The 13,229-nt window shown below is 39.9% G+C and overlaps 1 protein-coding gene across 4 annotated transcripts in view; it reads left to right on the top strand.

The window, feature by feature from the left end:
* The window catches only part of MELK (maternal embryonic leucine zipper kinase), an 86,963-nt gene that overhangs the window by 34,378 nt on the left and 39,356 nt on the right, over positions 1–13,229 (top strand). For all 4 annotated transcript variants that reach the window (XM_008074162.2, XM_008074167.1, XM_008074169.2 and 1 more), the window contains 2 exons: positions 10,121–10,189; positions 11,605–11,703. In XM_008074162.2, the coding sequence (XP_008072353.1) occupies positions 10,121–10,189; positions 11,605–11,703 (168 nt within the window). The remainder of the gene's footprint in view (positions 1–10,120; positions 10,190–11,604; positions 11,704–13,229) is intronic.

Here is a 13,229-nt window from a genome sequence, read left to right as displayed (position 1 = left end):
AAAAGAAAAATGCATATTCTCATTCTGTTTTAACAAAAATAATACTTAACATTCACGAGCTTTTATTTGCCAGGCTCTGCTCTAAGTGAAGTACTTGCTATTGTTGTCAGATGAGGAGACTAAGGGCAGAAACCTTAACTTATTTAGGGTCTTATAGCTAATGAGTTGCAGAGCTGGGATTTGAACCCAGGTAGTCAATCCTGGAACCCATGCTCATAACCACCATGAAATATTGCTTCTCTGCTCTGTAGTTGCTAGTCTCCTGAGATCACAGATACCTAGAAGAGAAGTGATCTCCAGCGCAAGCTTTTTAATGTACCCATTAACTTGGGAACGTTCCCAAATATCCCATCTTTTCAGATTTGCCAAGGCTACAGGTTAATTCTCCTAATTCATAGTAAGTATTATTGTATAACAGCTTTTCCACTCACTTCATGTGTTACCCCAGAAGGGCACTTGCCGATCCTTGTTTCCTTCATTAGTAGTATTATTTCTAAGATCCTTTCCAAGTCCAAGTCCTTTGACTTCTGTTTATTTGCATTCAATTCTTGCTTCAGCCTGGCATTTTTCTGTTGAAATTTTGGATATTGATTCTGCACTCATGTAATAGCAGCTGTCCTTGCCAGTTTTGTGTCATTTGCATGTTTCTTAAATATCTTTAAGTTGTGGATTTAAAAATGGAATATAACAGGATCATTCTTAAGTGTTCTGAGTATTGATTTTTATTCTGTATCAGATACATTTAACCAAGGTTTTGTAGTCTTATCTACAAAGATAGAATAAGTGACTGTTAATACCCTGCTTAATTTGAACTTCATTGTGTCCATGTGTTCCTAAAATTGACCCTAAGCTTTGCTGTATTTTTACCTATCTGGACCTTAAACCTCTATGCTATTTGTCTTCACTTGTTATTGTAGGTTCACATTCATGTGGCAGCCATGGAATAAATGCTATTAATTATTAATATATTTCATTAATAAAAGGTGAATGTACCAACATATGAATTTCATTGTTTTCTACTTTTATTTATTTGAATGCACTAGTGGATCCTGGATTAATCCTTTGAGGGAGGGAACTTACCTTAAGATAATATAAAAATGTTACATCCTAATAGTAGTTGTTAGATCCAAGTTCTGATATTTTTGGAAAATCAAATATCTTTGCAGTGGAGTGAATATGGTAGGAAATGTCTAACTCTTGTTCAGCAGAGATTTGGCCTTCCTAATTAATATTATTTACTAATACTGTATATTCTTTGTTTCTCCTGCTCTGAATTTCATTTTTTAGTTTTTCATGTATTTGCGAGTTGAAAATTGATTCAAATTAGGACTTTTATGCATTATTGTGGAATTTAATTTCACACATTATAGATTTTGAAATTTATTGTAATCTTGGCTCAGAACTATTGTTCCGAGTCGCAGTGTAATACAGTCTGCTGGTTGAATCTAATTAAGGTGTCGTATCACTTGCATGCAGTATGTATCTTTGCCTAGAATGTTCTAAAATTCCTCACTTGGGAATAACACTTTCCTCAGTTCTTGGTTTGATTGAAAAACCCAGCAATATTTGACACACTGTATGTAATTCTTGTTTAAGAGGCAGACTTCATTTATCTTTTGCATTTGTTGACTATTTTAACCAAAATGCTCAACTGCAATTTCCAGCATGATTACTAATAGATTGAGTATTAATCTTATTAATATCACCTATATTCATTTGCCATCACTGCATTCAAAGACAAGCATGACTGTACTCCAGTTCTGGTATACAAATATTAGGGTAGTATAAATAATTTAGTAAGTGAAAGTTGAGTAGATTGAAAGTAAAATTACTCTCTAACAATTACAATTTATAATTTTAAAGAAAATGAGCAAGAAAATGAGCTCATTGTCTCTTTATGAGATTATAGTCTTGCAGTTATAGAGTTGACTACAGTGTTATGATTGTGTATTGAAGAGAACGCTTGCCTTTCTTAGAACCATGTGAAAAAAAGAACAATTTCAAGCCACGAGAATTCCCAGGATTATCTTGCTTAGCCCACAGATCTTTTCTCTCCCCTCCCACTTGGATTTTTCTCGTTGCCATCCATTTCTTGCTCTCATTTGCTGGGTAATTTTTCCTTACATAAACAAACAATAATTCTTTAAAGAATGAGCAGAAAGAAGGATTAAGGGGCACAGCCCTGGTGGACACAAGGCCTTTTGTGGAGATACTCTTCCCCAGAAAATTGTTCCTCTGGAGGACTTTTCTGTTTGGTCTTTGAATACATATTTTTAATATTTAAATAAGTAGCTTTTCTCTGTGTACTTATAAGATTCCTTGGACCTTCTAACACAGTACAGAAGAATAAGTAAATATTATATCTCTTTTCTGGCACTATCTCTGACCCTTTTTTGCTCCATAACAAAGTTTTTCAACATTAGCACCATTTGACATCATCATTATTATTATTATTTTAATTGTAATTCTTTGTTGTTGGGGCTGTCTTATGCACTGTAGGAAGCTTAGCAGCATGGTGTTTACCCACTGGATGCTAGTAGTAATTCCCAAGTTGTGATAATCAAACATGTCTCCAAATACTGCAAGATGTCCTCTGCCAGACAAATCATCTCCAGTTGAGAGCCAATGCCTTATAATATTGAACAAGTACTTAATCTTCCTGGCTGAGATTTGGTTTCTCCATGCGTATAATGTGGTTAATAATAATCCTTGCTTACTGCACAGGGTGAAATATATGTACAATTGTTTTGTGCATTTTAAAGTACTTTGTACAAGTAAGAGGTCAGGTTAAGCCTGGCGGCAGAACTCAGCTCTGGACTCCATTTCTGTCGGCATTTCAGTGCAGAGAGTAAAGCTGAGAATGTCAGGGCACGGTAATGAGTCACAGTCCTTATGACTTGCTTGTGGATGATACTTTACAGAAGCGTTCCAGCCATACAGGGAAAGTGGGCGGGTGCATTTCGGGAGGTGTTGTAAACAGGACTTGGCTAGATGATGTGTACCTTATCAGACAATTGTGAGATTCTGAGGTCACCCCAGTGTGGCAGATCTCCCACAGGAAGGCATATGACATTCCTCAGAAAGGCTTTAGCCTTTCTTACTGTACTGAGAATTTAGCACTTGGGAATACATGGCTTTTGGTCAGCCCACCTCTGGTCCACTAATGTTTTACATATTCCTATTTCCCTTTGCTATTTATTTCAGATTCAGTAAGCATGTAGTGTCTCTTATGTGCAAGACATTGTGCTGAGTGCTTTCACATACATTCTCTTTTATTCCTTTTATAATCTTATAAGTGGCATCAATTGCTTTACAGATAGTAACAATAGCGGTGGTGGTGGTGGCAGCTGCAGTGATAAAAACTAACATTTATCGAGTTCTCACTGTGTCCCTGGCACTTTGCTAAGTGCTTTATATATATTAAATCATTGACTCCAACCAACAGTTCTATGTAGTAGGTACTATTTTCTTTTTTTGAGCTGAAGTCTCCCTGTGTTACGTAGGCTGGAGCGCAATGGCACAATCACAGCCACCGCAGCCTCAATCAGCTGGCCTCAGGGGATCCTCCTCCTCAGCCTCCCAAGTAGCTGGGGCTGCAGGCATGTACCACCATGCCCAGCTAATTTTGTAAATTTATTGTAGAGACGAGATCTCATCAAGTTGCCTAGGCTGGTTTCAAACCCATGGGCTCAGGCGGTTCTCTCACCTCTGCCTTCCAAAGTTCTGGGATTATAGACATGAAGTGCCACATCAGGCAGTTATGTCTTTTCATAGATGAAGAATCAGGCACAGCAAGGCTAAATAGCTTGTACTAGGTCACACAACAAATAAGTGGTAGATTCTGGGTTTGAACCAAGGCAATTTGTTTTCAGAGCATGCCCCCTTAGAAGCAGGGCTAAAGAGACTGAATAATTTGTACAAGCTCATGGAGCCAGTAAGAGGCAGAACTGGGATTCAAACATAACGTATGGCTCCAATCCACTGCTGTTCCAATGTGCCAAACACCACACTTCTCATTCACTTGTTTTCTCTGCCTCTTTCTGGATAGGATGGCTTCCATGGTGCTAGCTTATAGCAAAGCACAGGGATCTATTAAAAGATACTTTACGAATTCAAAATGGGGTGATAAGAAGAAAAGAGGAACTTGGAATCAGTCTGGTGGGGCTCTATGTAGTACTTTGGTTTGAGTATTTATTTTTACTTTTGGTTTCTGTGGCGTACTCCTAGTTAAGAGTGCTTTCGTTTTAGATGGCAGTTTCTGAATTTAAAGGCACAATATCTCTTTTATTATGATAAGTCTGTTATGGGCTTGTTACTTTTTTTTGGAGCAGACCAGAAAGGGCTAGAACCAGACTTGTCCTCGAGGTGGGCAGATGCTTGTGAGAGAGAGGTACTGTGAGAAAACTAATGCCTTATAGATGTGTATGAGTCTCCCAGAGTTACTGTAACAAAGCACTACAGAGTGGTGGTTTAAAACAACAAATTTATTCTTGCACAGTTGGCGGGATGCTATTCAATCCAGTACAGATGGTATCCAGAGTAAGCAGCAAATGGCCCTGTGAACAGTCAGCACAAGGGAAGACCATTCAGAGTACAGGGAGTTTCTGATCAGGGAGTGAAGCACGACAGAATGCTCGAGGAGCAGGTTGTGATCAGAGATGCAGACAGGTCATGAGCATTTGATCAGCAGCAGGTAGGAGGGTCATTGTTCCAAGCTGTTCTGCACTCTTTATGGGAGCCTGGCAATAGCAAGTTAAAATGTTTGAGACAGGTCCCCAGGATTGGAATCACAAGAAGCCTTGATCTCAGGAATAAGGAAAAGAAAGCTCAGATGAGAGTGGAACCAATTAGATCCAGGCCAGTCATGCAGCCTCTGTGACTTACTGCTGAGTCCCAGAGAGTTGGTCAAAGCATCCAAAATCCCTCTTTCTCAGGAATAGGCTTGGAGCCCAAGCAACACTGAGCCTCCGGGTTGGGATTCAGTGGTGCTAGATGAGGTATAATAGGAAGAAATGAATTTGAGGCTTCATCATTATAATCCAGAATTTTTTTTTTTTCCCCACTTTTTGACTCTTTTGAGGTCCCCTGGCAAGGTATAAATAAGAATGGGCTCTCTTGGCAATATTATGTACTTTAGATAAAGGGAATAAAAGTAATATTAAATGTCATTTGTAAAATGAAAACTATTATCCTTCCTGGAAAATACTTGTAGGTCAGTCTGTCTACACTTATTGCACAGACATTGATACCTTTTCTTTTTAGGTTCATTGGTTGACAGTACTTCTTTGAACTTTTAATTCCTTGACCTCCTTGGGCTCAGGTGATCCTTCCACCTCAGCCTCCCGAATAGCTGGGGCTATAGGCACGTGCCACTACCACTCCTGGCTAATTTTGATTACTTCCTTAGCATAATCAAAATCCAGCCATAATGTCTTGGGACTCAGAGCGACTCATACCTATGCACATCCCCCTTCACCCTTAAGCTGGACTTATTTCTGAAGAATTAGAATTCCTAGGAAGTTCATAAGAGCAGAGACGCCCACTGGTGCTAGTCAATGACTTCTTCACCAATCTGCTTCCACCCTTTTAGCCTCATTCAGTTACAGCTGTGTTGTGTGTGTGTGTGTCTCCTTAGACTCTTTTTTTTTTTTGAGTTGAAGTCTCACTCTGTCGCCCAGACTGGAGTGCAGTGGCCGCTCCCGGCCACCACAGCCTCGACCTGCTGGGTTCCAGTGATCCTTCCGCCTCAGCCTTCCAAGTAGCTGGAACTACACGCGTGCACTACCACGCCTGGCTAATTTTTTTTGATTTATTGTAGAGATGAGGTCTCGCCTGCCCAGGCAGGTCTTGAACCCGTGGGCTCAGGCAATCCACTCACTTCAGCCTCCCAAAGGTGCAGGATTACAGGCTGAGCCACTGAACCCGGTGGACTCTTATTTCTAACACAGAATTCCTTGCATTTTGTCTTCTTTCATTAGGTTTGGAGACCCTCTGGAGTTTGCCAATTGTATCATAAACAATTCTGTTATAAATGTTACCATTCATACATTTTTGTATGCCAAATTATTTGCTTGGAATAAATTGCTACGACTGGGCTCGGTGGCTCAGCCTGTAATCCCAGCACTCTGGGAGGCCGAGGTGAGTGGATTGCCTGAGCCCGCGGGTTCGAGACCCGCCTGGGCAACTTGGCGAGACCTCATCTCTACAATAAATCAAAATGAGTGGGACATGGTAGCGCCTGCTGTATTCCAGCTACTTGAAAGGCTGAGGTAGAAGGATCGCTGGAGCCCAGCAGGTCGAGGCTGCGGTGGCCGGGAGCGGCTACTGCACTCCAGTGTGGGTGACAGAGTGAGACTCCAACTCAAAAATAAATAAATAAATAAAATAAAATAAATTGCTAGAAGTGAAGTTTCTGGATCAAGGAGAGGCAATTTTGAATGCTTTTAATAAATATTTCCAAATTTACTCTTTAGAAAGGTTTATACTTTCTAGTTGTATATATAAAAACTCTTGTCCCTGAACTCTTACTGATGCTGGATAATTTTTTTTAAGGTTGTCAGTTTGCTAGACAACAGGTAGTATCATATTTTTGTTTAAATTATTATTTTTTTAATTGTTAACTTTTTTTAAGTTGGGGTCTCACTGTTTTGCCCAGGCCGGAGTGCAGTGGCACAATCATTGCTCACCACAGCCTGAGCTCCTTGGCTCAGGTGATCCTCCTGCCTCAACCTCCTCAGCAGCTGGGACTACAGGCATGCACCACCATACCAGGCTAATTTTTAAAATTTTTTGTAGAGACAACGGCTTATGTTGCCCAGGTTTGTCTCAAACTCCTGGGCTCAAGCAATCCTCCTGCTTTGGCCTCCCAAAGTGCTGGGATTACAAGTATGAACCACTGAGCCTGGCCTAAATTAATTTTTATTGCTAGATTAGTTGAACATATTTTTGTGTTTATTGGCCATTTAAAAATTTTTTGGGAGAATTGCTTGTGAACATTTGCCCACTTTCTTTTGGAATGCATGCTTTTTATCCCATTCCTTCATTTCTTTCACATATGTTAATTGAGCACCTTTTGTATGCTAGGGCCATTCTAGGTGAACAAAGTAACAAAATCCCTTTGATTAAGGAGCTTATATTTGTTTTTTTTGTTTGTTTGTTTGTTTTTGAGTTGGAGTCTCACTCTGTTGCCCAGACTGGAGAGCTCCCAGCCACCATAGTGTCAACCTGCTGGGCTCAGGCTATTCTTCCACCTCAGCCTTCCAAGTAACTGGAACTACAGGCACGCACCACCATGCCCAGCTAATTTTTGATTATTGTAGAGATCAGGTCTCGCCAAGTTACCTAGGCTGGTCTTGAATCCCTGACTCAGGCAGTCCTCTCACCTCTGCCTCCCAAAGTGTTGGGATTATAGGCATGAGCAACCGCATCTGGCCTGGAGCTTTAATTTGGAAGTGATGATGAGGAAGAAAGTAAATAAATAAATAAAATATAGTATAACAAGTAGCGATAAGGACTGTAAGAAGGATTCGGTGTAGAAGAAAGGTAGAGAAGGATAGTGGGGGGTGCTGTGTTATGAAGGTGGTCCAGGGAGGCCTCATGATGCCACTGGTATTTACATGGAGATCTGGAGAAGATTAGAGCACAATCTCTGTTGACATCTGGGGAACACATTATAGGCAGAGAGAACAGTGAGTGCAGAGATCATAAGGTATGACTGTTTCTCATGTGATGTAGTTTGGTGAGTGATGTGGGAGAGTTAGGAGTGAGTTTGAGATGTAGCAAGGAGTGAGATAGATGAGAGGATAGAGACCAGGTAGGGACTTAGAACCAGGATAAGGAATTTGGATTTCATTCTGTGTACGATGGGAAGCCATTGGAGAGTTTTGACTGGTAAATTGTCATAACTTGACTTGTTGTTTTAAAAGAGCATTCGTGGTAGTGAGTGGAGACTAGACTTTGGGAGACAGTGGTAGAATCTGGAAGACCACTTAGGAGCCTATTGCAATATGCCTGATGAGAGATGGTTGTGGCTTGGATGAAACTTGTGGTGGTGGAGTTAGTGACAAGAGATTCTGACCAGGTAAGATGGCTCACGCCTGTAATCCCAGTACTTTGATAGGCGGAGACAAGAAGACTGTCTGAGCTCAGGAGTTCGAGACCAGGCTGGGCAACTTGGTGAGGTCTCGTCTCTATGATAAATAAAAAAAATTAGCCGGGTATGGTGGCGTGCGCCTGTAGTTTGGCTACTTGGAAGGCTGAGGTGGAAGGATTGCCTGAGCCCAGCAAGTCAAGGTGAGGTGGCCTTGAGCATGCCACTGCACTCCAGCCTGAGTGAGACTCCACCTCAAAAAAAAAAAGATTCTGGATATATTTTCAACATAGAGCCAGTAGATGCTGATGAATTGGATGTGGGGGTATGAGAAAGAGGACTTTGAAATGACTCCAAGGTTTTTGGCCTGAGCAACCGGTAGAATGCAGATCCTATTTACCGAGATGGGGAGAAATGTGGGAAGAATGGGTTTGGTAGTAGTGGTGGTGATATCTTTTTTTTTTTTTTTTAAGTCAGGGACTCACTCTGTTGCCCAGGCTGGCGTGCAATGGTATGCTCACAGCTGCTGTAGCTCAACTTGCTGTGCTCAGGTGATCCTTCCACTTCAGCCTTCCAAATAGCTGGAACTATAAGCACACACCACCATGCCTGGCTTTTTTTTTTTTTTTTAATGTATTGTAGAGATGAAGTCTCACCGAGTTGCCCAGGCTGGTCTTAAACCCTGAGCTCAGGCAATCTTCTTGCCACGACCTCCTGAAGTGCTGGGATTACAGGCTTGAGCCACCGTACTTGGCCAGTGGTAACATCTTAATGATTTGTAAGAGCTTTTCATGTGATGAAGAATTGTAATCTGGCCAGTTACAGTGCCTCATGCCTGTAATTTCAGCACTTTGGGAGGCTGAGGCACGAGGGTTACTTGAGGAGTTGAGCACCAGCCTGGGCAACAAAGTGAGACCTGATCTCTACCAAAAAAAAAGATAAAAAAATTAGCTGGACATGGTGGCACATACCGATAGTCCCAACTACTAGGGAGGCTGAGGTAGGAGGCTGCAGTGAGCTGGGATTGTGCCACTACACTGCAGCCTAGGCATCAGAGTGAGACCCTGTCTCCAAAAATAAAAACAAAAACAGTATCGGTTCTTTTGTCATTTAGGTAGAAAAGTACCGCCTCTCCCCCCCAATTTGTTGACAGTTAACTTTGTTAGTGGTGTTTTGTTGTTTGTTACATGTTTAGGCTTTGCTGTCATGTCTAGAAAGGTTTCTTAACATAATCACCCATACTTTAAGTGCTCTTTTGTTTTTGTATTTGCATCTAATCTGGGTGGAATTAATTGTGCATATGTGAATTATAGTTGAATCAAGTTTCTCAGATAATTAACCTGTTAGCATCATTAATCAATGTGTTCTCTGCTGTGAGAAATTATTGTGTCATTTCCTTTGAATTGGGGAAGAGGGAGTGTGTGACAGGTTATGTAAGAAGTATTCATTCTGTCATGTATTAGTGTTTAGCAAGTCCTTGGTCTAACCTTTGGTTGATAACTTGGTGACCATAATTTCTGAGTATACTAAGTTGTAAATATTTGTCTCCTGAGTCTCTTCCAGTCCTGAAAAAGATACTTGCCTTAGAAAGTGGTTTTTATCATTTCCCCCAAATATTATGAATTCTGCCTTGTGGATGATATGTGTCCTGTTTTTAACCATAGCCTTTGTTCTTCCACCAAAATGTTTTTTTGCTGCTTCGTTTTGTCAGCTAATAATTTCTCTGAGATCATAAATGTATACTTGCTGTCCATCTAATCATACTACAGATTCCAAAGCCCTATAACATTTATATTTTCTACTGTCACATGCTCCGTTCCCAAGCCTTTCTCTCATATATATGGATAATTTAGAGGTGATATTAGTATTTGATTTACTGGATTTTGTTCTTTAAGGCAAGAAATTGATTTTTAAAAATTAATAATGTTTACCAAGTCTTAAGTGGGTGAAGTCATCAAGCTTGGGAGTGTCAAGGGTGATTGAAACTAAATCTCCTAAATGTTTTATTTTTACTTTTTAAAAATTTTTTAGAGAGGAAAATATGATGTTCCTAAGTGGCTCTCTCCCAGTAGCGTTCTGCTTCTTCATCAAATGCTACAGGTAAACTTTATTATTTGTTTTTAAATAATAGGGGTTCATTGCAATTGTTTGATCCAACTTTTAAGATATCTTTGGTGCTCCTACATTTTCCATTATCTGTTAACTTGAAAAAATTTTATTCATCATATGTACCTTGCAAATATCCTCTATTAGGACCTTTCTTATTTATGTGGAAACCCAATTTTTTGTGTGTGTGGACTTCTTTGCGGCTGTGGTTTATCTTATTTTTTTCTTGAGCATTGTCTGTTTTCCCTAACCAGCTCTTGCTCCACTCTCTTTTATTTTCTTGTACATTTGGCATATAGTAGATACTGAATAAATGCTTAAATGAGTTGATGTACTATTGAATGGGCCCTGTGATCATGCACTGGTTCTCAAGGTTCTCAAACTTTAGCAGGCATCAGAGTTACCAAATGGGCTTGTTAAAACACCCATTGCTGGGCCCCACCCCCAGAGAGTTTGATTCAGTAGGTCTTGGGCAGGGCTAAACATTTGTTTCTAATGAGTTCCCAGATGCTGCTGATGCTGCTGGTATTGGGACCACACCTTGAGAGCCACTGATTTACTGGAATGAGCCTCAGGGTTGAAGATAGGAGTGCTGAAGTCTAGGTATCCACCCTGCTGACCAGTAGGCAATCACCTATAAAATAGGGGTTCTGAGTCTGGCCTCATTGCAATGTAGCATTATGAGGATAAAATGAGATTGATGGGAAGCACTTTGAAAAATATAAGTACCTTATTAGTACAGTATTTTTTAAATTATGTATTCAGAATATTTTCCAGTCTTTCCATCTATTAAGTCATCTCCACCTTTTATTCAAAATTTACCTCAGGCTCACCCACCTTGATTAAGTAGGGCCAGACCACCAAATCTCCATAATGAGATTGAAAACGCCTCACTCTTTCTTCTAGACTCCAAAAAACTTAATCTTTGTTGATTAATTTTTCTCTCCTCACATTTGAAAATTACAAATGGAAAGGAAAGGTGTGCTTTTCAACTTGTTCTGTGTGATTGTAAGCTCATTGGAAGTAGAGATTGCATATTCAGTATGAATGCCCTGCATTGTGGCTGCTTGAATATTAAATTGGTGAATATTTCCCATGAATAGGTTTTCCAGCAAAAGACTATTACATCATACAATAGATTGACTGAACTTCATGAATAATGTCCATACCAATGAAGTTCATGTTTGTTAAACATTTATCTTCTAAGCTTATGTTGGTTGCTGTCGTTTTCTTGCCTCTATTGCCTTTTTTTAAAGAATTTATTCCAAGGCCATTTTAAGGTCCTCAACAGCATTTTTGCGATGATAAAGTTTACATCTGTTATGATGCATTTGAGTTCTCAGGAAGAAAGATGTTATGTGTTTTCTATTTGAAATGTTAATCTCTAGCTACTTCTTAATGGCCACTAGGTGGACCCAAAGAAACGGATTTCTGTGAAAAATCTATTGAACCATCCCTGGATCATGCAAGATTACAACTGTCCTGTTGAGTGGCAAAGCAAGAATCCTGTAAGTAAAATAAAATCCAGTAGAATTTTTTTTTTTTTTTTTTTTTTTTAGTTTTTGTGAATTCAGAACCTACAATTATGTAGTCTAAATATAAAAGAAAATATATTTTGTAGATGTATTCATCAGATTGATGTTTGGGAGACTCGTAACCTAATGGAAAGTGGTTCTGTAACCCAGTCTACACATGAGAATCACCTGGGACCTTAAAAAGAAATGCTTGCTCCTCATTCCAGAACACTTAATGGGTATTATTAAAAGCTCCCAGGTGTTTCTCATGTGTAGTCAGTCATTGTGCTCTGGGAATCTTGAGCAAGTTACTTAACTTTGCAAAACCTATTTATTCATCTGTAAAAAGTAGGTTAAGCCGGTTCTACTTACCAGAGGTTACAATAGTTCTCAAAGTTTTTGGTCTGATGACTCCTTTATACTTAGTATTTATTTATTTACTCATTCATTTAAAAGTAACAGTAATAAACGTATCATAAATTATCACAAGCAAATATTTTTATAAAGAATAACCATTTAAAAATACATTTAGCTCAGCCGGGCTTGGTGGCTCAGCCTGTAATCCCGAGCCTTTGGGAGGCTGAGGTGAGTGGATTGCCTGATCCCGCGGGTTTAAGACCCGCCTGGGCAACTGGGCAAGACCTCATCTCCACAATAAATCAAAAATGAGCCGGGTGTGGTAGCGCACGCTTGTAGTTCAGCTACTTGGAAGGCTGAGGCGGAAGGATCGCCAGAGCCCAGCAGGTTGAGGCTGCGGTGGCCGGGAGCGGCCACTGCACTCCAGTCTAGGTGACAGAGTGAGACTCCAACACACACACACACACACAAAATACATTTAGCTAAAAGAGTGGCATTGTTTTACATATTTTCAAATTTCTTTAAAGTTTGGCTTAATAGAAGACACTTGTGTAGTCACCTGCTTCTGTATTCAGTCTGCTTTGATATATTGTTTTGATTGAAACATAAGAAGATTCTGCCTCACACAGATATATAGTAGGAAAAAGGAGAAGAATTTTTACTCATTTGTGATTGCTGACATGAATTTACATCCTTTCAAATTCTCTTCCTGGTTGCCGCTGATGCAGATTTATGTCTTTGCAAATTCTGTTTCTGGATGCTGCAACGTTGTCATACGCATGTGTTATTATATTTTGCTTGAAAATGAATAGTGAGGCAAGGAGAGAGAAGTTGAAATTGTTATCTGGTATCAACTGTGCGATGTTGTTATTGATTTATATAGTTGGTAAAAATTACAAGTTGGTCATTATTTTGTTGCGATTAGTGTTGTGTACTTGTATTTTGATGTTTCAGGGCTTTCATATTTCAACGTTAAAAATAATTTACCAGCCGGGCTCAGTGGCTCAGCCTGTAATCCCATGCCTTTGGGAGGCTGAGGTGAGTGGATTGCCTGAGCCCACGGGTTTGAGACCCGCCTGGGCAGTGAGACCTCATTTCTACAATAAATCAAAAAATCAACCGGGCATGGTAGCGCATGCCTGTAATTCTGGCTACTTGGAAGG

This window comes from Carlito syrichta, unplaced genomic scaffold (assembly GCF_000164805.1).
Source record: "Carlito syrichta isolate Samal-C Ts95f unplaced genomic scaffold, Tarsius_syrichta-2.0.1 Scaffold316346, whole genome shotgun sequence".
NCBI classification, from domain to species: Eukaryota; Metazoa; Chordata; class Mammalia; order Primates; family Tarsiidae; genus Carlito; species Carlito syrichta.
Note: the sequence above shows the minus strand (reverse complement) of the source record. Positions and strands in the feature narration are given on the sequence as shown.